This window comes from Pipistrellus hanaki (genome assembly GCF_964339955.1).
Source record: "Pipistrellus hanaki genome assembly, chromosome: 8".
NCBI lineage: Eukaryota > Metazoa > Chordata > Mammalia > Chiroptera > Vespertilionidae > Pipistrellus > Pipistrellus hanaki.
Genome location: NC_140510.1, coordinates 85190782 through 85217964, shown reverse-complemented (window position 1 = coordinate 85217964; position 27183 = coordinate 85190782). Strand labels below are relative to the sequence as shown.

Here is a 27183-nt window from a genome sequence, read left to right as displayed (position 1 = left end):
CCCAACCCTGGTCCCCCCCAGCCCCAACCCTGGTCTCCCCCCCTCCCCAGCCCCAACCCTGGTCCCCCCCAGCCCCAACCCTGGTCCCCCCCAGCCCCAACCCTGGTCCCCTCCCAGCCCCAACCCTGGTCCCCCCCAGCCCCCACCCTGGTCCCTGCAGCCCCAACCCTGGTCCCTGCAGCCACGCCATCCGCGCGGGGGGGGGGGGGGGGGGGGGGGGATGCAGGGGAGGGGGGAGAGGGAGAGGGGAGAGGGAGAGGGGAAGGGAGGGAAGGAGCGGGAGGGAGAGAAACGCACAGGTCCTCTGCATTTTCCACGAACTCCGCCCCCGGGCCTTAGCGGTGCTCAGTGTGTGACACACACACACACACACACACACACACACACACCCCGCCCCAGCGCTGCCTCCTCAGTCACACGGCCTCAGCCAGCCGCGGTTCCCACGTCCTCGCTGCCGGGACCTCCCCGGGCGGCGGCCACGTGGGAGCGCATTCCCACACCCACCAGTGACCCCACGGGGGCGGGAGCCGGGCGTGGAGGGCCTGTGTCTGTCTGTCTGTCTGTGTCTGTCTGTCTGCCTCTGCGCTCAGCTTCACGGAGGAGGCGGCTGCCTGCTGGAACCCCGTGCGCCCCAAAGGTGTGGGAGCAGGCGTGGCCTCAGCCTGCCCCGTCTGTGAGACCACCACGGCTCCGGGGGCAGGCCTGGCGCCCGCTCCCGCTGAAACTCAGGAACGACGGTGGTTCCCCCAAACACCCCCCCATCCTCCAGCTTCCTGCCCCTCCACCTGCAGCACAGGGGGCCCTGTCAGCGGCTGCGCCCCTGTTCACACAGGCCCTGGAGGCCGGGCTGAGGGGCAGTGCTGTGGTGACAGCTGCTGCGGGTCTGCGCCCTCACGCCGTGCTGGAACCCCTCCCCGAGCCCCACAGCGCCCCCGGCCTCGGGTGGACCCCAGCCGCCCCCTCTCCGGGCTGCTGGGGGGGCCCCGGCTGGGGGCCTGCACCGGCATGTGTGCCCCTTCCTAGAGCGGCCTCACTCCTCACCCTCACGTCCTCAGCCCCATGGGTGACCCCGGTGCAGGGCGAACCCCGGAGGTGGAGGGGCCTGTCGGGCTGGCATCAGGCTGGGTGGGCAGTCACGTGACGCCAGCCGCTGGCCGGGCTCAGGGTGCCACTGCCTCTCTCTCAGGGTCAGGGTCACAGGGGCACCGGACGCTCCCTGTGCGGCTGCCTGTTTAATTATTAATAATATTATTATCACTATTATCACTGCTGCCACTGTGGGACCCCCCCTGCACGCCCAGCCCCCCCGCCCTCTCACACACACGCACACACGCCTCCCGCCCTCCCCGGGGTCTGACCAGAAACACAACGGAGGGAGCTCGGGGCGCAGCACCCACCGGCCTCCCCGCCGGCGCCCTCCCCGGAGAGGCCCGGGCCTGGGCGCGCTGCTCCCCGGGGTCCCCAACGCCCCGCTGCCCCGCTGTCCGCCCCCCAACGCCCCGCTGTCCGGCTGTCCGCCCCCCAACGCCCCGCTGCCCGCCTCTCTGCCCCCCAACGCCCCGCTGCCCGCCTCTCCGCCCCCCAACGCCCCGCTGTCCGGCTGTCCGCCCCCCAACGCCCCGCTGCCCGCCTCTCCGCCCCCCAACGCCCCGCTGCCCGCCTCTCCGCCCCCCAACGCCCCGCTGTCCGCCCCCCAACGTCCCGCTGTCCGGCTGTCCGCCCCCCAACGCCCCCCTGTCCGCCCCCCAACGTCCCGCTGTCCGCCCCCCAACGCCCTGCTGCCCGGCTGTCCGCCCCCCAACGCCCCGCCGTCCGCCCCCAACGCCCCGCCGCCCGCCCCCCAACGTCCCGCTGTCCGCCCCCCAACGCCCTGCTGCCCGGCTGTCCGCCCCCCAACGCCCCGCTGTCCGCCCCCCAACGCCCCGCTGCCCGCCTCTCCGCCCCCCAACGCCCCGCTGTCCGCCTCCCAACGCCCCGCTGTCCGCCCCCCAACGCCCCGCTGTCCGCCCCCAACGCCCCGCTGTCCGCCCCCAACGCCCCGCTGTCCGCCCCCCAACGCCCCGCTGTCCGCCCCCCAACGCCCCGCCGTCCGCCCCCCAACGCCCCGCCGCCCGCCTCTCCGCCCCCCAACGCCCCGCCGCCCGCCTGGCCGCTGCAGGCGGGGACCCAGCGCGGGCAGCGCGTCCCGGACCAGCCGGGACCCGGCCGTCCCCGCGGCTGCTCCCCGGCCCCTCCGCCTCCTCCCGGGCCCAGGGCGGGCCGCTCCGCCCCCTCGGGGCTCCCAGCGGCCGGGGCGGGGCGGCCGGGCGGCGCTGACGGCCGCGGGGGCGGAGCGCGCACCTGCCGCCGGGCGGGGGAGGAGGCCCCGGAGGAGCGGGAGCAGCAGCAGCAGCAGGAGCAGCAGCAGGAGGAGGAGGAGGAGGAGCGGCGGCGCCGGGCCAGCCTGGGCCGCAGCCCGCCCCGCCCGCCCGGAGCCGCGGCAGGACATGGTGCGCGCCGCCCGCACCCCGACCCCGCCGGCCGCCCGGGGGCCCCCCGCCCCGCGCGCCCCGCCGCCCGGCCCGCCCGCAGCAGGTGAGTCCGCCGGAGGGGGGCGCCGCCTCCGGGACCGCCGGGCCTCTCCCTCCCCGCGGGCGGGCACCTGCTGGCCGAGGGGCCGAGGGGCCGCAGGGGCCGAGGGGAGGCAGGCCCGGCCGCGCGGAGCTGCGGTCCCTCCATCGGCCGCTCCCTCCGCCCCTCCTCCCTCCCCGGGGCGCTGTCATCCTCCCGCCGGGGCTCGGCCCGCACCGCCCGCACCCGCACCGCCCGGGCGGGAGCACTTCCGGGAGCGGAACCGGAGGAGCCGGCGCGCAGACAAAGGCCCGCGGGCGGAGGAGAGGGCTGGGCCGCGGTCCGGGGTGTTACCGGAGGCCTCGTCCCCGGGCCCGGCCGGTAAACACCCCGAAGGGGGCGGCGGGGCCTGGCAGCGGGGCCGGGAGGCCGCTGTGTGCCAGGAGGAAACTGACAGCACCTGCTGCCCGGGAATAACTAGAGTCATGACGACGACGACGACGACGACGACGACGATGATGATGATGATGATAATAACAACACCTCTCCCTCCCCATGCCGCCCGCAGCGGTGCCCACCTGTGCTCCCAGCTGGCCTGCGTCGGAGCCCCGAGAGGGTGGGGCGTCCCTGTCCGGACAGGGTGGGGGCCCCAGAGCAGCCTCCCTCGGGCACAGGTGCCCTCGCCCAGGCTGGCCCACGGCGCATGGGCCTCTCCCACACACACCCGGCAGCCACGGCACTTCCTGTCCCCGACATGCTAATGCCCGCCTCACAGCTGCCGGGACAGACAGACCGCCCTGCCCGGCCGGGAACCGGATCAGAGAGCCGAGGCTGGGCCCAGCTGGCAGACAGCTGTCTGCCCAGCGCCCTGCCTGCCCCCTCAGCGTCTGGACGTGTGGGACGCTGAGGAAGTCTAACCCAGGTGGACCTCAGCCTCCAGGATGGATGAGTGGGGGGGGGGGGAGCGACAACGGAATGGACCGTCAACATGTGGTGAGAGCAGACGCACATTTGGTAGATCCTGTCTGCAGAGCATCCCCTCCTGGGACAGGGCACCTGGCCAGCTGGGGGGCGTCACTGAGGCCGCTGGCCAGCTGGGGGCGTCACTGAGGCCGCTGGCCAGCTGGGGGCATCACTGAGGCCGCTGGCCAGGGAAGGGGGACAGAGGCCTCCTCCTGGGGAAGGTCAGCTGTGGCTGTGGCTGCCGTCACCAGCGGGCGTCAGGCGGTGTGTGTGCCTCACGGCTGGCAGAGGCCGGCTGCTGGCCAGCAGGAGGAGAGAGGGTGGCAGCTCAGGAATGAAGCGGTTAAGCATGTTCACAGTCATTACGCTGATGGCCCCTGGTGTGTCCGCACAAATCGGGCGACAATAAAGCACGAGGCAGGCTAAGCCAAGGCAAACAGGAGGAAGGCTTGCGGGTCAGTTGGTTAGCCGGTTACCAGGCCCGGGGTGAGCCGCTCTGCGGACGGCACTCCTCAGCACTGATTTCCAGTGTAGACACTGCCGGGAAGCTCGCAGGAAGGAACTTGCACAAACCCCGCCATCGGGGAGGGGTTTGATTGGAGGCCGGGTTCTGGCCCGGAGCCCAGGGGTCCCCCACGCCGCCCCTGCTCTCAGGGCCATCGAGCCGCGCCACCTCCAGGCCCGGCCTGGCTTCCTGTCTTTGACGGTGAGCTCCCCTCCACGTCCGGTGTCCCAGGCTGACGTGGGTCTGTAGATCCGCTTGTAGGAAGCATAGACACGAATGTACGTGTGTTTCCCTGTGACCGCTCCTTCAGGTGGAGGCCAGTGTGGGAGCGAGCACACCGAAGGTGCCTAGTCAGGCTCTCCGCCCTCTGGCTCTGGCCGGCAGCCTCTGGTGTCGCAACCGCGGGGAAAGCAGAAGCGGTGAGGTGGGGTGTCTGCGCTGTGGTCAGAGTCAGGCAAAAGCAAGACAGGCCATTGGAGAAGGAGAGCCCGGGGGAGACTGGTGGATGCCACGCTTACACACACACAGCACCCGCACCCGCTGTCCCCGCACACAGCACCCGCACCCGCTGTCCCCGCACACAGCACCCGCACCCGCTGTCCCCGCACACAGCACCCGCACCCGCTGTCCCCGCACACAGCACCCGCACCCGCTGTCCCCCACGGTCCCCCACTGCTGCCAGGCCTGCTGTGCTGGGCGGCGGGCAGTGCCAGCTCCGTGCCCACCAGCTTCTCTGCACCCCGGAGGGCGGCGCAGCCCCTGGGCAGAGCCGGGCGGGACTCCCCTGGGCAGACGAGCCGGCCTCCCGGCCCGGCAGCGGCTCCCGCAGCGGCAGACGTGTGCCCCGGGTGCAGCCACATGTGCGGCGGAGACCCCCTCCCGCCGGCCTCCAGAACATCCCACGGGGTGCGGTCTCAGTGTCATTGCAGCAGCGGGCGGCGTTGGCGGCGGCGGGCCTGCACGTGGAGGCGGGGGCCGCGGGGCCGCTCTGGCTGCGCCCGGACAGTGTGCAAGGCTCCGGCCGAGGCTCGGGGCCCGGCTCCCCTGGCAGACGGGCCTGCGCTCAGCCAGTGCCAGGGCTTCGGGAACCAGCGGAGCTGTTTGCTGAGACGACGACGTCCTGGTGCCGAGCCCCAGACAGAAGCCCGGCCGCACCCCAACCAGTAAACACACTGAGCGCCCCCCAAGCTGTGTGAGCGGGCAGCCGAGAGGGGGCAGCTGTGGGCTTAATTCTGCTCTGCACAGCACACAGCACCCCCAGCCCGGCACCCACCCCACGCCGGCACCCACACCCCTACCTCAGCACCCACACCCCCACCCCCACCCCAGCACCCACACCCCTACCTCAGCACCCACACCCCAACCCCACCCCGGCACCCCCCCTCCCCGGCACCCACAAGCCTGCCCAGTGCTGTGCTCTAGGCCTCCCCCCTCTGCACATGGCGCTGTGGGGTGGTAATGGGGCGCTGTGAGGGGCGGAGGGGGTGCGATGGGAGTGTGGGAGGGAAGCTGGAAGCCAGGCGGCTGCTTCTGCGCCTGGGATGGGGGGAGAGCGGTGATGGCCGGTGACGGAGGACACGGGCTCGGAGGCGGGGGCTGAGGATGGGGCTGAGGGGAGGAGGACAGGGACGCTGGGTCAGGGCGGCGGGGACCGGCGGCTCCGGCTAAAAGGAGAACTGGGAGGAGGAAGTGGCCTGATTTGTGGGTCCCGGGTGGGGAAATCGGTGCCCTGCGGGCGGGGAGGCCCGGGCCCCCCCGCTCAGTGCCCAGCGGCCAGGGGCCAGCAGGAGGGCGCCCAGAGGCCTCCGAGCCCGCACACGGGGCAGGTCCCCGAGCCTGTGGAGGATTCACCCTCCCAGCTGCTCAGGCCACGAGGGACCAGGTTAAGGGGCACACGAGGGCAGATAGACAGCCTCTTGGGGGCAGAGCCACGGCCCAGCCTCTCAAGGGCCAAAGCCACGGCCCACCCTCTCAAGGGGCAGAGCCACGGCCCAGCCTCTCAAGGGGCAGAGCCACGGCCCAGCCTCCCTATCGCACCAGTCCTTCCTGCCTCTGCTGTGGGCGTCCTGTGGACGTGGATGTGAATTCACGAGCACTGTTGGTAAACTCGGGTGCCAGGGAACCCCAGGACACTCGCCCAGCGAGGCCCAGGGCGTTCCTGAGAAAGCCTGAGGCCACGACCACCATCAACCCTCCTGCCCAGCATGAGAGCAGGAGACTTTGTCCCATTTCCCCCCCTAGAAGTTCTGTGGTTTTGCATTTGAACCCATGACCCATGTGGAGTTAGTGTAAAGTATATATTTGTATAAAGTGCGAGTCTTAGGTTGGTGGGTGTGTGATTTTGGCCCATTGAGGTCTAGTTTCTTCAGCACCGTTTGTTGAAAAGGCACCTTTGTTCCATTGAGTTGTATTTGCATCTTTGTCAGAGGCAGCCGGGAACGTTTGTGGGATTTATCCCTGTTCTCTCTCTGTCCCAGTGATACGTGTGTCTGTCCTGCCAATATCACACGGTCTGGATCTCTGTGTAGCTTATAATAAAGCTACTTTTTCACAATTGTTTGCACATACATTTTCAAACAATCTTATCTGCATCTGCAAGAAAACCGTGCTGGGATGTTATAGGGATTGTGTCGAACCCTCATGAGGAGCATTGAACATGACGTGTCTCTCCCTTTACTGAGACCTCGGTTTCCTTTACCAGCATTTTGCAGTTTTCAGCACGCAGTCCTGTGGGCTCTGCTGACGTTTCGCTCATTCTTTCAGCAGGTGTAAGTGGGATTCTGTTTTAAAGGTTGGTGTCCGGTGTTCATTGCCGGTAGGCAGAAGCACAGCTGACATTTTCTATGTTTGTCTTGTATCCTGTGACCTTGTTGAACTCACTGGTTCTAGAAGGTTCTGGAGATTTCCTGGGAATTCCTCCATAGACAGTCATTTCAAGTAAAGCCAGTTTCTCTCTTCCCTTTGGATCAGCGTGATTTCTCTTTCCTGATAGCACTGGCAGGGACGTCAGCACCACGTTGCATAAGAGTGGTGAGGACAGACAGGCTTGCGCTGTTCACTGTGGAGAGAAAGAGCACTCCGTCTTTTTTTTAATATTTTATTTATTTATTTATTTATTTATTTATTTTTACGGAGAGGAAGGGAGAGGGATAGAGAGCTAGAAACATCATCAGCTGCCTCCTGCACACCCCCTACTGGGGATGTGCCCGCAACCAAGGTGCATGCTCTTGACCAGAATCGAACCAGGGACCCTTTAGTCCACAGGCTGACGCTCTATCCACTGAGCCACACCGGTTTTGGCAGCACTCAGTCTTAACCCACCGGGTGCAATGCTATCTAAGGTCTCGCCAGGAATGTGAGGGTCGCCTCCATTCCTGCTTTTCTGGAACTTTCCATGAATGACTTCTTAATTTTGTCGGTGGAGGGGACCCCATTCTCTTCTCCTCAGCATCCTGATATGGTGGTCTTCAAATACTGCACCTTGAGTAGACCCATCTCGGTCACTGCATACAGTTCTTGTTATCTATTTCTAAATATTCTTTTCTAATATTTTGCCAGGGACATTTGAATCTCTATTTGTAAGGAACATGGTTCTGTAGCGTTCTGCTTTTGGGCTTTTTCTCTGAATGTGGGGTTCTGGATGGACAGTTCTTTCCTCTCAGCACGTAAGCAATGTCGACCCCTCCCTTCTGGCGCCGAGGTTTCCAATGAGAACTCGTGGGTTTGGGGTTGTTTTCCCCCGTTGGTGAGCTGTCACTCCTGTTCCGCTGCTTTCAAGATTTCATCTCTGGTTTTTACTTTCTTAAGCGGCCATCGCTGAGCGCGTGTCTGCAGAGCGCGTGTGACCTCGGCCTCAGGCGCTGCTGCCTCACCCGTGTCCTCCGAGGGCTCAGCACCCAGTCCCGTGCCAGTGCTTCTCCTTCATGCGGCTGGAATCGGGAGCTTCGCTCTGTTTTTCTCTGGAAACGGAACGGCTATGGCCACCTTGACTTCCTAACTGTCCTGGACTTCCCCGTCCGGTGGTTATGCTGGAGCAGTGAGACCCAGAAACTATAGTGAATACCATTTGTTTTCGGTTCCCCTTGTGGTTTAGACACAATCCCTGTCGTCTGGGCGTTTTGGGTAGGAATCCGTGAGCAGATCCGCACGAGCCTGAGCTGTCAGCCTGTCCCGGCAGAGGCGATGAGCCGGTCGGTGGCCAGGAAGAACACGTGATGTCTGACAGCTTCTTGGAGCCGGTGTCACACGGCCGCAGGGGGCCCGTGGGGAGAAGCACTCCCGGTCCCCCCGGCTGGTGTCTGACCCCCTCGCCGGGCATCCAGCACGACGGGGCTCTGTGCTCACACGTATCGGTGTCCTCGCTAAGCCGTCCTCCCGTCTCCCCCCGCAGACCCGCAGTCCCCGTGGTGAAGCGGCCCTCGGACGCGACGCGCCATGGCGGCCGACGACAAGGTGGCCATCCTCACGGATGACGAGGAGGAGCAGAAGCGCAAGTACGTGCTCGCCGACCCCTTCCACGGCGCGTCCCGGGGGCAGGAGCCCCCGGCCACGGAGGCCGCCCCCGCCGAGGAGGAGGCGGAGGAGGCGGACTGGATCGAGCGGCACTGCGTGAAGGTCAGCAACGACCTCCTGGTCTCCAAGGTCTTCTACTTCTTCTTCTACGCCGCCTACGGCTCGCTGTACCCGCTGCTGCCCGTGTACTACAAGCAGCTGGGCATGTCGCCCAGCCAGAGCGGGCTGCTGGTGGGCATCCGCTACTTCATCGAGTTCTGCAGCGCCCCCTTCTGGGGCGTGGTGGCCGACCGCTTCAGGAAGGGCAAGGTGGTCCTCCTCTTCTCCCTCCTGTGCTGGGTCCTCTTCAACCTGGGCATCGGCTTCGTCCGGCCCGCCACGCTGCGGTGTGTGCCGAAGACGCCCCCCACCGCGCGCCCCGCCAACGCCAGCCACCCGCCCGCCCTCCCGCCCGCCAACGCCTCCCTCGTCCCCGCCGAGACGCCGCCCCCCAGGCCGCGGGGGAGGAGAGACCTGCCCCCGACCCCTGCCGGCGGGCCCGGCGTCCCGGCCACGGGCCGGCCCGCCTCCCCCGCGGCCGCCCCCGGGACCGGCCCGCCCGCCCTGCCGCCGCACACGGCCGGCGTCACAGACCTCGGCCGGGACTCAGCCTTGATCCCGAGCACGGGAGCCCCCGCCGCCCCGGGGACGGTCACCGGGGAGACCACCACGACCACCGCGCCCGCCACGGCCACCACCGCGGCCACGACCGCCACGGCCACGACCCCCAGGGCCCCGCCCTCCGACCAGGCCGCGCTGGTGTACGACCAGCAGGAGGTGGAGGCCATCTTCCTGGTGATCCTGGTGGTGGTGATCGTCGGCGAGTTCTTCAGCGCCTCGTCTGTCACCATCGTGGACACGGTGACGCTGCAGTACCTGGGCCGGCACCGGGACCGCTACGGGCTGCAGCGCATGTGGGGCTCGCTGGGCTGGGGCCTGGCCATGCTGTCCGTGGGTATCGGCATCGACTACACCCACGTCGGGGTGCTGGTCCACGGCGAGGGCTGCCGGCCGCCCGAGAACCGCAACTACCAGGTGGTGTTCATCGTGTTCGGGGTCCTCATGACCCTGGCCCTGGCCGTGGCCACCCAGTTCCGCTTCCGCTACGGCCACCTCCGGGGCGCGGAGGGCCGCGGCAAGGAGGCCGAGGGCCCGGCGGAGCGCGGCAGCCCCACGGAGTCCGCGCAGGAGGTGCCGGCCGCCGGCCCCGCGCGGGCCGCCAGCTTCTGGGACCTGCTGCGCCTGCTGTGCAGCGTGCAGTACGGCTCCGTGCTCTTCGTGGCCTGGTTCATGGGCTTCGGCTACGGCTTCGTGTTCACCTTCCTCTACTGGCACCTGGAGGACCTCAACGGCACCACCACGCTCTTCGGCGTGTGCTCCGTGCTCAGCCACGTGTCCGAGCTGACGGCCTACTTCTTCAGCCACAAGCTCATCGAGCTCATCGGCCACATCAGGTAGGAGCCTTCCCGTGGCCCCGTGGCCCCATGGCCCCCGTGGACGGGGCGATCGTCTGTGTGGGGTGGGAGCGGGGCTTTCTCTCTCTCTCTCTCTCTCTAATATATATGTGTGTGTGTGTGTGTGTATATATATATATTTTCCACAGAGAGGAATAGAGAGGGATAGAGAGTTAGGAACATCGATGATGAGAGAGAAACATCGACCAGCTGCCTCCTGCACACCACCAGGGATGTGCTTACAACCAATGTACATGCCCTTGACCGGAATCGAACCTGGGACCTTTCGATCTGCAGACCGACGCTCTATCCACTGAGCCACACCGGTTTCGGCTGTGGCTTTCTCTTTAAAAAAGAAGCGAGAGGGAGGAAGGAGCCTCACGGGATTCTCTGAGACCCACAGGCAGGGCCTGTCACCCCGGGGCCTCCGGGCCCCCCAGGGCGGCACAGCGGAGGGGGCGGGAGGGGTGAGAGGGCCCTGTCTCCGCAGCCCTCAGGGACTGGGCCACTCGCCCCGCCCACACACAGACCTCGACCACCCCGTGCGCAGAGGTCTGCTCCCCTCGTTCTGCAGCCTGTGGGCGGCCCCCACTTCCTGCGGTTCACGGAGGAGAACACGTCTTATCAGAGCTTCCTGATTGTGACATGCGTTTGTTTTATCTGCTGCGAACACATGGGACACTTAACCATCCCCTTCCTGCCTAAAATGTTCAAGGGAGTCCTTTTAGCCAAAAGCCGGAACGCCGGCTCTCTGCGGTGTTTCTCCCCGGCCGGTCTGCAGGTGGCGAGCCGATGGCGGCTCTGCGGGCCCGGCTGGCCTCAGGGAAGGCGCACGGCCCCGGCCCCGGCAGTGGCCGGGACAGAAGAGGCGGCCTGTGCAGGCCGGTCCGCACCTGCCATCCTGTGTGGAGTCAGGACGGACACACAGACGCGGACACGAGAAACGCTGAGCTCTCTCCTTCTCATTCCCTGTGCCCCGCTGGAGAGAATGTCCTGTAAAGTTTCAGCCTAGAACTATCCTTCCCCCACACAGCTGCACGTTTTCTTTTCCGCGTCTGGTTTGTTTCGCTCTGGGCGGCTGTGCCCCGGCCCGTCTTTCTCAGACCTCTGACCCGCGTTGTCACTGAGCAGAGCCCGGCCCTGTGGGCGGCGCCCAGACCCAGGTCCCCGGCTCTCTCCGGGGCCAGCCCTCCTCCTGTTCTTAAGGGAATACGGTTTCTTCCTTACACACTTCCACCTCCATAGAACGGCGGAAAGACTTCGTCTCATAGTGAGCGGAGGTTACTCGTTGTACACGCTCTGAGGGAGCCGTGCTGCCTGTGCTATGAAAATCCACACCCGCATGTGTGTTCAGGGCGGGCGGGAGGATTTAGGTAAGAGGGTCCCGGTGGAAGGACCTGGAGGAGGGGAGGGCGGGAACGGGGGCTGAGGCCAGGGGGTGCGGGACGGAGGTCTCGTACTCCGTCCTGGGCAGGAGGGGCCCTCGCCGGGCGCAGAGCAGGGAGGCTGTGGGTTCCACGTGTTTGCACTTAACTGCAGTGCGTGGGGCCCCCGAGTGAAGGCCTGGCCTGAGCTACGGGGGGGGGGTGGGGGGAGGGGGGGGAGACACATGACACAGAAGCCGAGGGAAGGGGGGGACTGGGAAGGTGAGCCTGGCAGAGGGTCTGGGTGCAGAACGTGAGGTAGAGACCGCCAGGCGTCAGCATGGGCTCCTCTGGCCCCAAGAGAAGACGCAGAAGGAGCATCAGCCCGGGGAGCCCTCGCCTGCAGCGCTGGTGTGTGTGGCTGAAGTGGGACCGTCGGTCTGGAACGTCTGGCAGAGCTCAGGACCGTGGGCCTGGAGCTTACGGAGAGGGCGGGCGGGCACGGGCTCGCCCGGGGACACGGTGCGATCGGGAGCAGGTGCCGCCGGAGGAGAGGGGCTGAGGTCAGCCCGGTTGTTTCCACGCCGACGCCCACACTCCTGGGCTCGTGGAGACGTGGAAACGTGGCCTGTGTGTCTGCGTGGAGCGAGCGCCCCCAGGTGGACACCAGGGGTCGTCTGCGGGCCGCTCGCCGTGCCGGGCCCAGCGGCGAGGGAGAGCAGGCGGTGACGGGGAGACGGGGAGAGGACAGAGACGGGGAGAGGGGGAGAGGACAGAGACGGGGAGAGGGGGAGAGGCGAGGGCCGTCCCTCCCGGGGAGGTGCTCCTGGGCTGTGCCCGGTGCTCACCGCGGGCGGTCAGGCTGCCGGCCGGCCCCTGGCTCTGCGCGGCCTGTGGCCGGGGCAGCGGACACGGTCTGCTCTGTGCTCTGTGCATGGGGAGCCTCCGGTGCCCGCCCCGGGCTTCTGTGCGGGCTGGAGAGAGAGCACGGCCATTGTGCAGACAGTGCCTGGCAGAGCAAGGGCTCAGTTCCTGTTTTTTTCCGTTTGTCAGTCTTCCAATCTACGATGTTGATCATAACTGCAAGCCCCCTGGAACTGGATGGAAACACAGGGACTTGGTGCAGTACCAGGAGTTGGTATTGTTACGGCGGCCAAGTTAGAATGCCTGTGCTGTCACTAACATTCCCCTCAAAAAGCATCCTGGCCCGTTTGCGATTTCCTCCCGATCCTTTAGGACGCTGTTGATATATCGTTCAGATCCTCCGGCGTGCCGTCTGTGGGTGGATTTGTTTTTCTGTGCCTTCCCCACGGCCTGCAGGGACGCTCATATTCCTGTGCGGAGGGAAAGCCATGGAGAGCTGCTTCAGATAGACTCTCATCAGTAATAAGCTGTAGAGTCTCAAAAGTAGGAGAATTATGAACTAGAGCTGGAAGCTGTCATTTGTTCTCTGCACCTCCCAGCTCTAGATCACACACACACACACACACACACACACACACAGACACACACACACAGACACAGACACACACAGATACACACACACAGACACAGACACACACACACAGAGACACAGATACACACACAGACACACACAGATACACACACACAGACACAGACACACACAGATACACACACACACAGACACACACAGACACAGACACACACACACAGACACAGACACACACACACAGATACACACACACACAGACACAGACACACACAGATACACACACACACACAGACACACACACACACAGAGACACAGACACACAGATACACACACACACACACACACAGACACAGACACACACACACAGACACAGACACACACAGATACACACACACACACACACAGACACACACACACACAGAGACACAGACACACAGATACACACACACACACACACACAGACACACACACACAGACACAGACACACACACAGACACAGACAAACACACAGACACACGCATACACACACACACGCACAGACACACACACACACGCACAGACAGACACACACGCACAGACACAAACACACAGAGAGACACACACACAGAGACACACACACACACAGACACACACACACACACACAGAGACACACACACACACACACACACACACACACACACACACGCTCTATGCCACCCGAGCAGGAAGCATGCTCTGAGCGGTGCCCGAGGCGCTCAGCAGCAGGCGTGTGGGTGTTGGGGCGGTTTCCGTCGTTTCAGAGACCGGCATCGGCACGCAGGGGTCAGGGGCCCAGACGCCCGCCGTGAACGGCCCCCGGGAGAGCCATCCCGCCCGTGACCCCCGTGGCCAGGGGAGAAGCGCCCTTTCGGGAGAACGGCTCTTCTGGAAAGTTCTGCCTCGCCGCTTATCGGCTGACTGGAGACTATGTTAGACCTTGTTGCCGCGGACGCACTGAGTTCTCAGCTCCTCTAAGTGCCCAGATAAACGGACACCGCCCGTCCCCGCCCCCCAGCGTGTGCTGCGTGACCAGCCCGAGGGCAGCGGGGAGGAGCCGGGGGGCTGGGGGCCGCTGGGAGGCCCGGGGGTGGGGCCTGTCCCGGGAGGACTCCCGGCAGGCCGAGGGGGAGGAGGCCGGTGGCCGCTCCCGGTGGCCGTGCGGGCGCGCCGGTCCCGGGAGGCTGGGTGAGCTCCCGCAGGCTGGCGTGGCCCCGGCGGAGGAGACACGGGCGTGCGTGACTGTGTGGGTTGTGCATGAGTTTCCCTGGGCTCTTCTGCTTGTGTGTGTCCCAGGCGGGCCCTGGCGGGTGGGTCGTTAGCGAGTGTGTGGAGCGGGTTTTTATCACAGAGGACCGAGACACAGACTCCCCCTCAGATAGACAAGTTCAGAGAACATCACATCCACAGAGTCTGACCCCGGCCTTCCCAGTCCTGGCTCACTCAGTCCCTTACCCGTGTCCCATCCCATCCCCACCCCAGCCCTTTTATTTTATTTTATTTTTTTATTTTAATTATTTATTTAATTTTATTTTATTTTATTTTTATTTTATTTATTTTATTATTTTATTTAATTATTTATTTTATTTTATTTTATTTTATTATTTTATTTAATTATTTATTTTATTTTATTTTATTATTTTATTTATTTTATTTTTATTTTATTTTATTTATTTTATTATTTTATTTAATTATTTATTTTATTTTATTTTATTTTTATTTTATTTTATTTATTTTATTATTTTATTTTATTTTATTTATTTTACTTTATTTTATTTATTTTATTTTTCTCTCTCCCGCCCCCTGTCCCAGACCTGCAGTTCACGCCGGCTGAGCCTCGGCCCATCTCCTCTCCCCGATCCAGTGTTTGGAAAAGGACAATATTTATAGGAATGATTTTAACGTAAAAATACGGTTGAGCGCTAGAGATGAGGAAAATGCCAGTGACTGCCGCATCGGTTTCTTTCTTTTACCTCCTCGTTTCCCTCCTCCTGAGTTGGAGAACAGGAGCAGCGTTGAGGCTGGGAAAACCCGCAGGAAGCGGGAAGCATCTGGAGGGAGGAGTCCCCGCCCTCAGGCCGTTTTGTTCAGAGGAGCCTGTGAGCCTGTGTGACCTGGTGCTGGGACACACAGCCGTGGCCGGGCTGGTGGTGTTCTCACTCGTGGTTTCGTGGTGCTGGCTGCGAGGGGGAAGCAGCAAGTGGCTTCCTGCTTTAAAAACAGACCAGGAACCCAGAGGAAAAAGGACGAGATTTCCAGTTTATTGGCTGCACCGGCTGGCAGCTGGGGTGCCCTTGAGCGTGTCCTGTGAGCCGCGTGGTGTCCGGGGTTGGGCGAGGCCCCGTCCACAGCCGCGCTCCCGTCCCTCCGGCCGCCCTCGTGGGGAGGACTTCCTCCCGGAGCGCCCCTCCGCCCGGAAGGAAGCCGGTCACCGCCGGTGGCGGGTGCCGGGCTAGCTGACACCCCCTCCCACACGGATGGGCTCAGGAAGGATGCCGCCTTTACGGACCAGCTGGGGGCCCAGGGCAGCTATGGCAGGAGCACCCTCTGCCTCCTGAGGCCCTCATCCCCCGGCTGGGCCCGGAGGGTGGTCCGGGGGCTGGGCGGCTGGGCAGGGAGAACAGAAGGAAAGAGGGGGCTTGTGGGTGGGAAGAGATCAACTAAAGAACTTGTATGCACATATTCATAACCCACGGACACAGACAATAGGGTGGTGAAGGCCTGGGGTGGCTAGATGGGGTCAGTGATGGAAAAAAGGAACATAGTATGTAATGTATCTTACCCCCCAAGCCCCACTGACTCTGTCTGCGTCCGCAGGGTTCTGTACATCGGCCTGGCCTGCAACACGGCCCGCTACATCTACATCTCCTACCTGGAGAACGCCTGGACCGTGCTGCCCATGGAGGTGCTCCAGGGTGAGTGTCCGCCCCCTCCCCGCTCCCCTCCCCTCCTCCTCCCCTCCCCCTCCCTCCCTCCTCCCATCCCTCCCCCCTCCCTCCTCCCCTCCCCCTCCCTCCCTCCTCTCATCCCTCCTCCCCTCCCTCCTCCCTCCCTCCTGTCATCCCTCCTCCCCTCCCTCCTCCCTACCTCCTCTCCTCCCCCCTCCCCTCCCTCCTCCCCTCCCTCCTCCTCTCCCCCTCCCCTCCCCCCTCCCCCCAGCTGTTTCCTGCCCACTGCACCGCCCGGTGCAGCGAGGGAACTGCACAGAGGAGGGGGCCGTGCTCCGTCTGAATGAGGGGGTGCCAGGGAAGAGGGGCCTCCGGGCCCCTCAGTCCCTCCGCAGGCCGGCCGCCTGGGCGGAGCCAGGCAGAGCTGGATCGGACCCACACCCTGAGGTTAAACAAAGGAAGAGGAACTGAGCATAAACTCCTGTGGACAATGGTTGGGCGTGGACATCCGAGTGTTTTTTAAATTAGAGGGTCTGTCCTGTAGGGATTTTGGTGGTTTGTGTTTGAAGGGTAAGGACACTTAATGAGTGGTCATTACTTTATAGCTTCGGTTACTTTTGTCATAGCTCGCGATTTATAACTAAGGCTACGGCAGGCTGTGGTCTCCCCCTCAGGCCTCTGCCCAGTATGCTGCCCTAGCTGGTTTGGCTCGGTGGATAGAGCATTGGCCTGTGGACTGAAGGGTCCCAGGTTCGATTCCAGTCAAGGGCATGCACCTCGGTTGCAGACTCCCGGCCCTGGTTGGGGGCATGTGGGAGGCAACCAACCTGTGTCTCTCTCCATCCACGTCTCTCTCTGTCTCTCCATCCCTTCCACTCTCTCTGAAAGCCGATGGGAAAAAACCTCCTCGGTGAGGATCCATTTAACACAATGATGGCTCCAGTGCAAACAGTCACCCAGGCCGCCGACTAAGTGCGCCACTATGTCATCAAAGGGAGGAGAACCGTCCACCCCTCCCCCAGTTCTCGCAGGAAAGTAAAGCTGATGGCCTGCGTCCCCCCCAGGCCTCAGAGGAGCTGTTCCGGGGAGCACAGCTGTCCGGACTCCCGTGCTGGCTCACCCGTGGGAGGACGGGGAGGGTTTTTAGATTTCCGGGGGCTTTCGCACCCTTTCAAAAGCAGAGGAGCAGACAGACTGGAGGGAAAGCACGGGCAGGAGTTCCGGTTATTAACACGATCACCGGGAGGGTGCCTGCTCCCGGGGAAGAGCGAGAGCCACGCGTCTGCCGCCGCCTGTGTGTGCTAAGGGGATGCGACCGCCAGGCCCCTCGGAGCACTGCTTCGTGTTGCCAGTCTCTTTCCCAGGAAGCGATGTGGACCCTCCCACGTCCGTGACCGTGAGGCTGCGTCCTCGGCCGCCCGGGCAGTGCTGGGGCGGACGGGCCGAGCGGCTCCCGTTCCTCGGCTTTCGGAAGAGCCTTTTTCACCGGAGGCCTTCCTGCCCTCCCCTGTGACTGCCCGAGCTGCTCTCCAGGGTGCTCTGCGCTTATCTGATCCGCCCCAGAGAGCAAAAGGAAGCCCAGCCAGAGCAGCCTTCCCGTCTGCCCACCGCTCACCCTCCGAGGAGCTGCAGAGAGCCTCACGAGGCCACCCCCGGCTTTCTGACCTCAGCAGACTCCACGTTTTGGGAAACCCTGAGATTTAGAAAAGAACGGTGGACACCCTATCATTGGGAGAGTTTGCGTGTGCCCAAGCCTTCCCACTTAAGAGAAGAGCTGCTAAAATTACACCTGACCTAAAAATAGAGCAACAACATACGTGTTATTTTGGGGTCACATAAATGCATAGGTCCATCTCTCTCTGTGCGTCCACCCTGTGCTTGGCTGCCGACACAGATACAAAGGCGGAGCCATCCGACAGTCTTTGCAACCATTTGGTGAGGGTTCAGGAGTTCAATGATTCATCGTTCTTTTTAAAAAATATATTTTATTGATTTTTTTTTTTTTACAGAGAGGAAGAGAGAGGGATAGTTAGAAACATCGATGAGAGAGAAACATCCATCAGCTGACTCCTGCACACCCCCTACTGAGGATGTGCCCGCAACCAAGGCACAAGCCCTTGACCGGAATCGAACCTGGGACACTTCAGTCCAGAGGCCAACGCTCTATCCACTGAGGCAAACTAGCCAGGGCTAATGATTCATCTTTAAGACATGATTTCAAAACCTATGTTGGAGGTTACTGCTGAATCTCAGTAAACTTTTGAATAAGTTCATTTTAGTTCTCGGCATGTTGCTGAGTTTTTTCCTTAGTGTTAATGAAAAAAAAAAACAAAACACACACATATATATATATATGTATCTGAAAAGAAATGGCGCTGACAGCATCTAATAACATTTATAATAATAATATCACGGTGCCAGCTCTTATAGCTAAGATCCCAGGCAGGCACTGCTCCGTTCGGAGAGGCTGCAGTCTGTTCCGCCCGGCAAAGCAAATATTTTATTTGACTTCTGTGGAAACTAAATAAGCGCGCATGCTACCTTCACCGGCTAGCCCGTGTTCCTGGTTAAAAAGTAACCTCGTCGAAGTGACGCCAGGAGCATACGTCAGCGGAGGGAAGCTGGTGTATGTTCTGTTCACAGGGGCGGGCGGGCCGAGGAGGGGCAGGCGGTGCTTGGTCCCCGTGACCGAGTGAGGGGCCGGGCCGGGCCGGGGCGCCGGCCCTGTGGCCTCCCCCGCAGCCGCCGGTGTCTGTGCCCTGCGCTGGGCTTGGTCTGGGAACGGGGCCCTTCGGTCTGGCTGGCTGCTGGAGGTCAGGAGGTGGAGCGTGTTCGACCAGGGCGGGTTCTGTCGTCACCGTCACCCCATGTTCCATACCCACCCGCCCATCCGCCCAGGAATCGAGTTTTTCCCGTCTGGCCGGTGGGGCCGGTACTGTTCCCAGCCGGGCTCCGGCCGAGCGCTGTGCTGAGAGGCTCTCGGCTCTTTCCCAGCTTTGCCTGTGTCTGCACCTGCTCTGCTGATCGGTGCTCTGGAATGCTTGAGGGCAACTCCTGCAGGTTTCCTCCCCGTCCTCTCTCTCCTCCCTGGTCCTCTCTGTCCTCCCTGATCCTCTCTCCTCCCCGTCCTCTCCCTCCTCCAGTCCTCTCTCTCCTCCCCGTCCTCTCTCTCCTCCCGGTCCTCTCTCTCCTCCCCAGCCTCTCTCTCCTCCCATCCTCTCTCTCCTCCCCAGCCTCTCTTTCCTCCCATCCTCTCTCTCCTCCCCGTCCTCTCTCTCCTCCCCATCCTCTCTCCTCCCCGTCCTCTCTCTCCTCCCTGTCCTCTCTCTCCTCCCCGTCCTCTCTCTCCTCCCCGTCCTCTCTCCTCCCTGGTCCTCACCTCTGGACCTCCAGCTGCCTTGGGCCCCCAGACTGTCCACTCCACCTCCTCAACCCGGGGCTCCTCCCTGCCTGAAGCCTTCACACCCTCCCCAGGCAGTAAGCGGGGCCCCCCTGCCCCTCCTCACAGCCACTGTCCTTGCGGCTGAGGTCCAGTCTCCTGGGGACAGTTAGCTCTCATGTTCCGTCCAGGGGTGGTTGTTTTCAGGAGGAAGGAGGTCAGTCCAGGAGCAGGCTAATGTCGGATTAAGTCTTGGTTTATATGAATCCCTCCGTTCAGCTTCCCACAGCGCAGGCTGAGTCTCGGAGGGCAGCACCTGCACTCGGACTGCTTTTCCGGGAGCACGTCGGTGGCTCAGCCCGCCAGAACCCCGACCTCTCAGCCCTCCCGCCTGTGAGCCCGTTACTGCCTTCATCACGTTTACAGCAGCGTTCCGCTGCAGTCACTCCGCACAGTGTGAGCGGCTCTGCATCAGAATGACGACCAACCCCCCCCACCACACACACACACACACCAGTCACCTCTGTTCCCCTCCCTCCCAGCAGATGGCGCCGCCATAGCAAAGCCTGCGATGAGGCATTGTGAATGGGAACAGATGGGAATTGTATGTTAAAAACGCGTAAGACTGGCTGCGTCCCTTTGTTAGCGAACCCCGCCTGTAGAATGCCAGGCCCGGACATAATCTAAGATACGTAAAAAGCTGTATCTCCAGCAGGGTTCAGCGTGCTGCTAATTATAATGAAAAACATGGAAATAACCTTAATGCCCATATAGGTGCCCGATACCAAAATATAGAAAGAGCTCCTACAGCTCAACAGCAAGAAAACCCCAAACCCAAACCTACCTGACCCCCGTCTAAACCAGCGAGCAGAGGTCTGAACAGCCCTTTCTCCGAGGAAGATGCACAAACGGGCGACAAACCAAAAGGGAAAAGGAGAGGTGCCCACCAGTCACTGGAGAAAGCAAATCCAAACCCCGAGACACCCTCCCCGAGCTGCCCCGCCCAGCTGAGGTTATAAACAACGTGGACAGTAAGCCGGCTGCGAGGGCGAGGGGAGCCGGCTCGGGCCTTCCGGGGTGGACGCGGGCGGTGACGGCGGTACGAGTTCTAGCCACTGGTACGCCATGAGCTGTAGATGCAAGCGGTGACCTTTTCACTCACATTCAGAACACCATGGCTGTTAGCCGGTCAAACAGATCATTACCCACAGGACCTAGTGACTCCGCTTCTGGGCGCGACCTCTCTCTCCTCCCATCCTCTCTCTCCTCCTCGTCCTCTCCCTCCTCCAGTCCTCTCTCTCCTCCCCATCCTCTCCCTCCTCCAGTCCTCTCTCTCCTCCCCGTCCTCTCCCTCCTCCAGTCCTCTCTCTCCTCCCCGTCCTCTCCCTCCTCCAGTCCTCTCTCTCCTCCCCGTCCTCTCCCTCCTCCAGTCCTCTCTCTCCTCCCCATCCTCTCTCCTCCCCGTCCTCTCTCTCCTCCTCGTCCTCTCCCTCCTCCAGTCCTCTCTCTCCTCCCATCCTCTCTCTCCTCCCCGTCCTCTCTCTCCTCCCCATCCTCTCTCTCCTCCCCGTCCTCTCTCTCCTCCCATCCTCTCTCTCCTCCCCGTCCTCTCTCTCCTCCCATCCTCTCTCTCCTCCCTATCCTCTCTCTCCTCCCATCCTCTCTCCTCCCATCCTCTCTCCTCCCATCCTCTCTCTCCTCCCCATCCTCTCTCTCCTCCCATCCTCTCTCCTCCCCGTCCTCTCTCTCCTCCCATCCTCTCTCTCCTCCCATCCTCTCTCCTCCCATCCTCTCTCCTCCCATCCTCTCTCCTCCCATCCTCTCTCTCCTCCCTATCCTCTCTCTCCTCCCATCCTCTCTCTCCTCCCCGTCCTCTCTCTCCTCCCCGTCCTCTCTCTCCTCCCATCCTCTCTCCTCCCATCCTCTCTCTCCTCCCTATCCTCTCACACCCCCGGACTGGGCAGCGGGGACTCAGACAGACATGTGCACCCAGGGTTCAGAGCAGCTGTGCTCTCGGCAGCAGCCGGAAGGTGGCTACACCCCAGTGCCCCCGCCGGGCGGGCAGAGCCAGTGCCCCCTGCCGGGCGGGCAGACCCAGTGCCCCCGCCGGCGGGCAGAGCCAGTGCTCCCGCCGGCGGGTAACGGAGCCTGTCCCGGTGCCTGGAGTGCTAGCCTCAGAGGGAGGGTGTGCGGGGCACCCTGCAGGGCGGAGGCTCTGGCGCTGAGGGGAGGGCGCGGGCACGAAGGACCAGCACCGCGGCCCACGTCCACGAGCACCGAGGGCACTCCCATCACAGCGGAGAGCAGGACGGGGCCCAGCCCCGAGGGCACTCCCATCACAGCGGAGAGCAGGACGGGCCCAGCCCCGAGGGCACTCCCATCACAGCGAGGAGAGCACGAGGTGGCTGCTCCCCCGAGGGCACCGAGTCTGTATGAATTTACTATGTTATTGTGTGTGTGTGTGTGTGTGTGTGTCCCCAGGCGTGACGCACGCGGCCATCTGGGCGGCCTGCATCTCCTACCTGAGCGCGGCGGTGCCCCCCGAGCTGCGCACGTCGGCCCAGGGCATCCTGCAGGGCCTGCACCTGGGCCTGGGCCGCGGCTGCGGGGCCATGGTCGGCGGCGTGCTGGTCAACTACTTCGGTGAGAGCGCCTCCCTCCCCCCCTTCTCAGGGACCCTCCGTGAGCCCAGCTGCTCCCGAGGGCGGCAGGGGCAGCCTCTGTGTCACGGCCTCTCCTGGGCCCCCTGATACCCCTGGGCCTCCTGATGCTCCCCTGGGCCCCCTGACACCCCCCTGGGCCTCCTGATGCCCCCGGGCCCCCTCATGCCCCCTGGGTGCTCTGGAACCCCGATACTCCCTGGGCCCCCTGACACCCCCCTTGGGTCTCCTGACGCCCCCCCTGGGCCCCCTCATGCCCCCTGACACCCCGATACTCCCTGGGCCCCCTGACACCCCCCTGGGCCCCCTGATGCCCCCCTGGGCCCCCTCACGTCCCCTGGGCCCCCTGACACCCTGATACTCCCTGGGCCCTCTGAGCCTCCTGACACCCCCTGACACCCCCCGGGCCGCGTGTGTCCCACTCTATGACGCTGTGGCCTGTTCATCCCAGGCCCTGCCGCCTTGGCCTGAGCTTGGGAGCGCTGAGTCTGGGGAAGGGCTGCCTGCCGGCCCTGGGCCCCCTAGAGCTCGCTGTTTCCACAGGGGCCGCGGCCACCTTCCGGGGCATCGGCATGAGCTGCCTGGTGATCCTGCTGCTCTTCGCCCTGATCCAGTGGCTGGCCGTGCCGGACGAGGAGGACGGTAGGCTGCCCGTGCTGTCCTGGGCCACAGGGTGCAGCCACGGAGCCTCACGGCCCCGGAGCCCGGGGGGGAGTGGCCGGGACTGGGTCTCCCCGGAGCGCCCAGATGTGAGAGCTGAGGTGGACGAACAGGACGTTTCATAAACACGTAGACATTGAGGTCGATGGCGCCCTGCGAGGCGGCCCCAGAAGATGAGTCTCCTCTGCTCTTTGATGTAAACTTAGGGAGAAAGACCAGTACGAGCTGGTCCACTCAGTGCCAATACAGGTGCCCGCAGGGGTCACACTCACAGCTCTGCAGCGAGTCCGCCGAGGAGCCCCTGGGACACAGCGCTGATGCTGCCGCCACGTGGCGGGGTCGGGGGTCGGGGGCGAGGGTCGTCCGCTCGTGTCCTGTCTGTTCGAGGACGCGCTGATTCCAGCTGGCTCTCTCTCCAGACAAGACCATGCTGGCGGAGAGGATCCCGGTCCCGTCCAGCCCCGTCCCCATAGCGACCATCGACCTGGTGCAGCAGCAGCCGGAGGACGCGCTGCCGCGGGCGGAGCCGCGCCTGCCGCCCAGGAAGACCCGGCACCAGGAGGAGCAGGAGGACGCCAGCAAGCCGGCCTGGGGCGTGAGCGCCTCCCCCTGGGTGACCTTCGTCTACGCCCTCTGCCAGGTCAAGGAGATGATGCGGCTGGCCCGGGAGAGCCCCGCCTCCGAGGTCCAGCCTCTGCAGGTAGCGCCCCCAGCCCCTCCTCCCCTGCCAGTCCCTTCCCCGGGCAGGCTCCTCCCTGCCGGCCTCCTCCCCTCCTCCCTGCGGCCTCCTCCCCGGGCAGGCTTCCCTCCTCTGCCGGCCTCCTCCCCGGGCAGGCCTCTGTCAGCTGTGCGGCTGCGGGTTTGAATCTGCGGGAGGTCCGGGAGGCTCAGTGGCAGGTGCGGGAGGTCCGGGTGGCTCCGTGGCAGGTGCGGGAGGTCCGGGTGGCTCAGTGGCAGGTGCGGGAGGTCCGGGAGGCTCAGTGGCAGGTGCGGGAGGTCCGGGTGGCTCAGTGCCCCGTGGCAGGTGCGGGAGGTCCGGGAGGCTCAGTGGCAGGTGCGGGAGGTCCGGTGGCTCAGTGGCAGGTGCGGGAGGTCCGGGTGGCTCAGTGGCAGGTGCGGGAGGTCCGGGGAGGCTCAGTGGCAGGTGCGGGAGGTCCGGTGGCTCAGTGCCCGTGGTGGGTGCAGAAGGTCCGGGTGGCTCAGTGCCCATGGCAGGTGCGGGAGGTCCGGGTGGCTCAGTGGCAGGTGCGGGAGGTCCGGCTGGCTCAGTGCCCGTGGCAGGTGCGGGAGGTCCGGGTGGCTCAGTGGCAGGTGCGGGAGGTCCGGTGGCTCAGTGGCAGGTGCGGGAGGTCCGGCTGGCTCAGTGCCCGTGGCGGGTGCAGAAGGTCCGGTGGCTCAGTGCCCATGGCAGGTGCGCAGTGGAGGTGCAGGCAGAGGCTGTGCCACTGGAGCTGGAACACGCCTTCTGATTTTGGTTAAGCTCTCGGCGTCGATGGGTGTGCAGTCCCGATGCCGTGGGCCGGCTGAGGAGCAGGCGGGGTCCGGGGAGCAGTGGCCACACTAAGCGCTGTGGGCGCGCAGACATGAGCGGGGGAGGTGTGCTGCGGGGCCTCCGTTCTGGCTGAGAGGCTGTCTCTCCTGATGGAGTGGGTGGCAGTCGGTGACGCGGGTCACTGAGGGCTCTGGCCCGCCGCTGGGTGCTCAGCTGCCCCTGGCGCTGGCGGTGCGGGCGGCGGCGGTGACGGGCCTTCGCCCACGGTCCCGTCGCTCACGGTGTTTGTGTTTTTCATGCGGCTCTGGCAGATGCCCGCGGGAAAAGAGACAAAAGGTAAGCCCTCTCTCCGCCCTCCCCCGGCCCGCGCGGTCCCGGAGGCCTCCGGCCTGACCTCCCGGCTGACCTCCCGGCCTGGCCTCCCGGCTGACCTCCCGGCCTGGCCTCCCGGCTGACCTCCCGGCCTGGCCTCCCGGCTGACCTCCCGGCTGACCTCCCGGCTGACCTCCCGGCTGACCTCCCGGCCTGACCTCCCGGCCTGACCTCCGGCCTGACCTCCCGGCCTGGCCTCCCGGCCTGACCTCCCGGCCTGACCTCCCGGCCTGACCTCCCGGCTGACCTCCCGGCCTGGCCTCCCGGCTGACCTCCCGGCCTGACCTCCCGGCCTGACCTCCCGGCTGACCTCCCGGCCTGGCCTCCCGGCCTGACCTCCCGGGAGGCGTGTGGACGGCGCTGGGCTGCTGGGCTGGCACTGAGCCGCCTCCGTTCTTCTCCTCCCAGGGGACCAGTGAGAACCGGGGAGCCTCTCCCGCCGCCGGAGCCCAGCCCGGCCCCCGCGATGACCCCGCCAGCCCGCCGTCCCCGCCGTCCCCGCCGTCCCCGCCGCCGCAGAGCAGCCCCGCCCCGCCCGGCGCCCTCCCGCCAGCGGAGGAGGGTGGGGGCGCGCAGGCCCTGCCCGCCGCCGGGGGCCCCTGAGGGCTGCCCGCCCCCCCTGCATGGACCGGCCTCGGCCCCGGCACACGCCCCGAGCCTCGCACCGCCCGCTCCGAGCACCTGCCGCCAGCGTGGACACCCTGTGGCTGCGGCACACGTCCCCCCAGCGGCTGGGGCGGCGGGCGGAGGGGCGGCGGGCGGAGGGCCGCTCGGGCGCTGTCACTATCCCGGTTGCGGGGTTCCCAGCGCAGCCGAGGAGCCCGCCGCGCTGTCTCCGGAAGAGCGCCCGTTAGAACCTGTGCGACGGGAGCACCCAGCGGGCGGGAGCAGCCGCAGCGTCTGTACGTCCAAGAGGAGGAAGGGCGTCCTCAGACGCGGCCTCGAGGCCCCTCCGAGCTCGGCAGGGGCGTTGTCTGCCAGGGAAGCAGCGGGCCCCTGCGCAGAGCGTCCACAGGCCGTCCTCTCCGTGGGCCTCGGCCGGAGCCGGGCACATCCCAAACACACACACACACACACACACACACACACACACCGCGTCCTGGGCCGAGGCCAGGGGCCCGGCCACATGCACCGTCCGGAGGCCCAGGCCCGGCCGGGGGCGGTGTTCTCAGCGCTGCCTTCCTGAGGGTTTCCTTAAGCAGCAGCACTGTTTCCAAATAGCAGGATTTGCTGTAAGTGCCTGGGGGCCACGGGTAACGGTATGTGGTGGGCGGGTTTGCACTTGGTGGAGGGACAGTCAGACACTGGACTTGGCTACGGGTTTGCTGCTGTGGAGACCCCACTGCCGTCGGGACCACGCTCGCTGCTACCAGGGGAGCCGGGGAGCCGGGGAGCCGGGGAAGGGGGCCCTGGGGGATGGGGGCCAGCCCCACGTGGGCAGTCGCTGTGGGGGCGCAGAGGAGGAGGAAAGGGAAGGACGGTCAGGAAGGGCCACTCACTGACCCCTGGGCCTGTCACTCGGTCCATGACCTCTGCGTCCGCCAGCACTGCGTCGGGAGAGGGGACTCCACCCGTGGGTGTCCGGCCCCACAAAACGCAGCTTACAGAGTAATAATAAGGGAGAGAAGTGGAGTGAAGCAGACGGTTATCTTTGCACTCGAACCGAGACGTACTGTACCATAAGTTACCGCGCCGCATCTAAGTGACCTTCCCAAACCGATGTATTTATTGTGCTTTCGTGACCACGGAAATAAAGGCGCCCGCGGGCCAGCCTCGCCCGGAGGGCACCGAGCCGCTGCCTCCTTACTGCCTGGTCGTGTCTGTGCTCACCCTCCCGGTGTGCGCTGGGGAGCCCCGTGTGTGTGTGTGTGCTCACCCTCCTGTGTGTGCGCTGGGGAGCCCCGTGAGTGTGTGTGTGTGTGTGTGTGTGCTCACCCTCCTGTGTGTGCGCTGGGGAGCCCAGTGTGTGTGTGTGCTCACCCTCCTGTGTGCGCTGGGGAGCCCAGTGTGTGTGTGTGCTCACCCTCCTGTGTGCGCTGGGGAGCCCCGTGAGTGTGTGTGTGTGTGTGTGTGTGTGCTCACCCTCCTGTGTGTGCCCTGGGGAGCCGCTGTGTGCGAGTGCAGCTGCTCTGCCGGGATAAAAATAAACACCGTTTTAAACATTTCCTAAAGGGCCACGATGGCCACGCCCCGGAGTGCTTCCCCTGGAGTGAGTCAGAGCGGCCATGGCCTGTGGGAGCCGTGGCCTCCGCCCGGAGCAAACCCCGCCCCGTGGTCTGTGCGCCCTGTGCCGCCCTGCCCCTAGGTGACATGTAAATTTACTTTTTAAATATACTTTATTGGTTTTTACAGAGAGGAAGGGAGAGGGACAGAGAGAAACATCCATCAGCTGCCTCCTGCACACCCCCTACTGGGGATGTGCCCGCAACCAAGGTTCATGCCCTTGACCAGAATCGAGCCTGGGGCCTTTCAGTCCACAGACCGATGCTCTATCCACTGAGCCAAACCAACAGGTCCCCCTCCTCACTCCCCCCCAGTTATTACAAGGAGCAGCAGGAGCAGCTGCCCCGCGGGAGGCACCTCCTAGGTCTCTCCTGGTGAGCACACCCTCATCCCTCACCTCCCGTGGCCCATCGGGAGCACACACGGGTCAGAGCAAACACGTGCTGTCACCCACAACAGCGAGGCCGCGGGTCCGCGGGGGGGCCGCAGATGATCACACACGGGAAGGCGCAGGCGGTCACACGTGGGCGAGGCTGTGACTGTCACGGGGAGGCTGCGATTGTCACACACCACGGTACACAGCTCGCACAGAAGCAGCAAAAAGGTGTGGGCACCGGAGGAGAGCGCCGGTCACACGGGGTGGGGGTGCGTCA

General features: G+C 64.3%; 1 protein-coding gene across 2 annotated transcripts; it reads left to right on the top strand.

Moving 5' to 3' along the window:
• Positions 1 to 2353: 2353 nt before the first annotated feature.
• On the top strand, positions 2354 to 26127 carry MFSD6 (major facilitator superfamily domain containing 6). Of its 2 annotated transcripts, none has more exons than XM_084893119.1 (7): positions 2354 to 2574; positions 8409 to 10023; positions 15674 to 15771; positions 21605 to 21766; positions 22327 to 22425; positions 22863 to 23143; positions 24716 to 26127. In XM_084893119.1, exons 2-7 carry the CDS (start codon positions 8453 to 8455, stop codon positions 24908 to 24910), a joined length of 2406 nt encoding a protein of 801 aa, XP_084749245.1. In that variant the 5' UTR covers positions 2354 to 2574; positions 8409 to 8452; the 3' UTR covers positions 24911 to 26127. The 2 variants fall into 2 exon arrangements, with proteins under 2 accessions (XP_084749245.1, XP_084749246.1); XM_084893120.1 differs by lacking the exon at positions 24716 to 26127 and adding an exon at positions 24247 to 24523.
• Positions 26128 to 27183: the final 1056 nt, after the last annotated feature.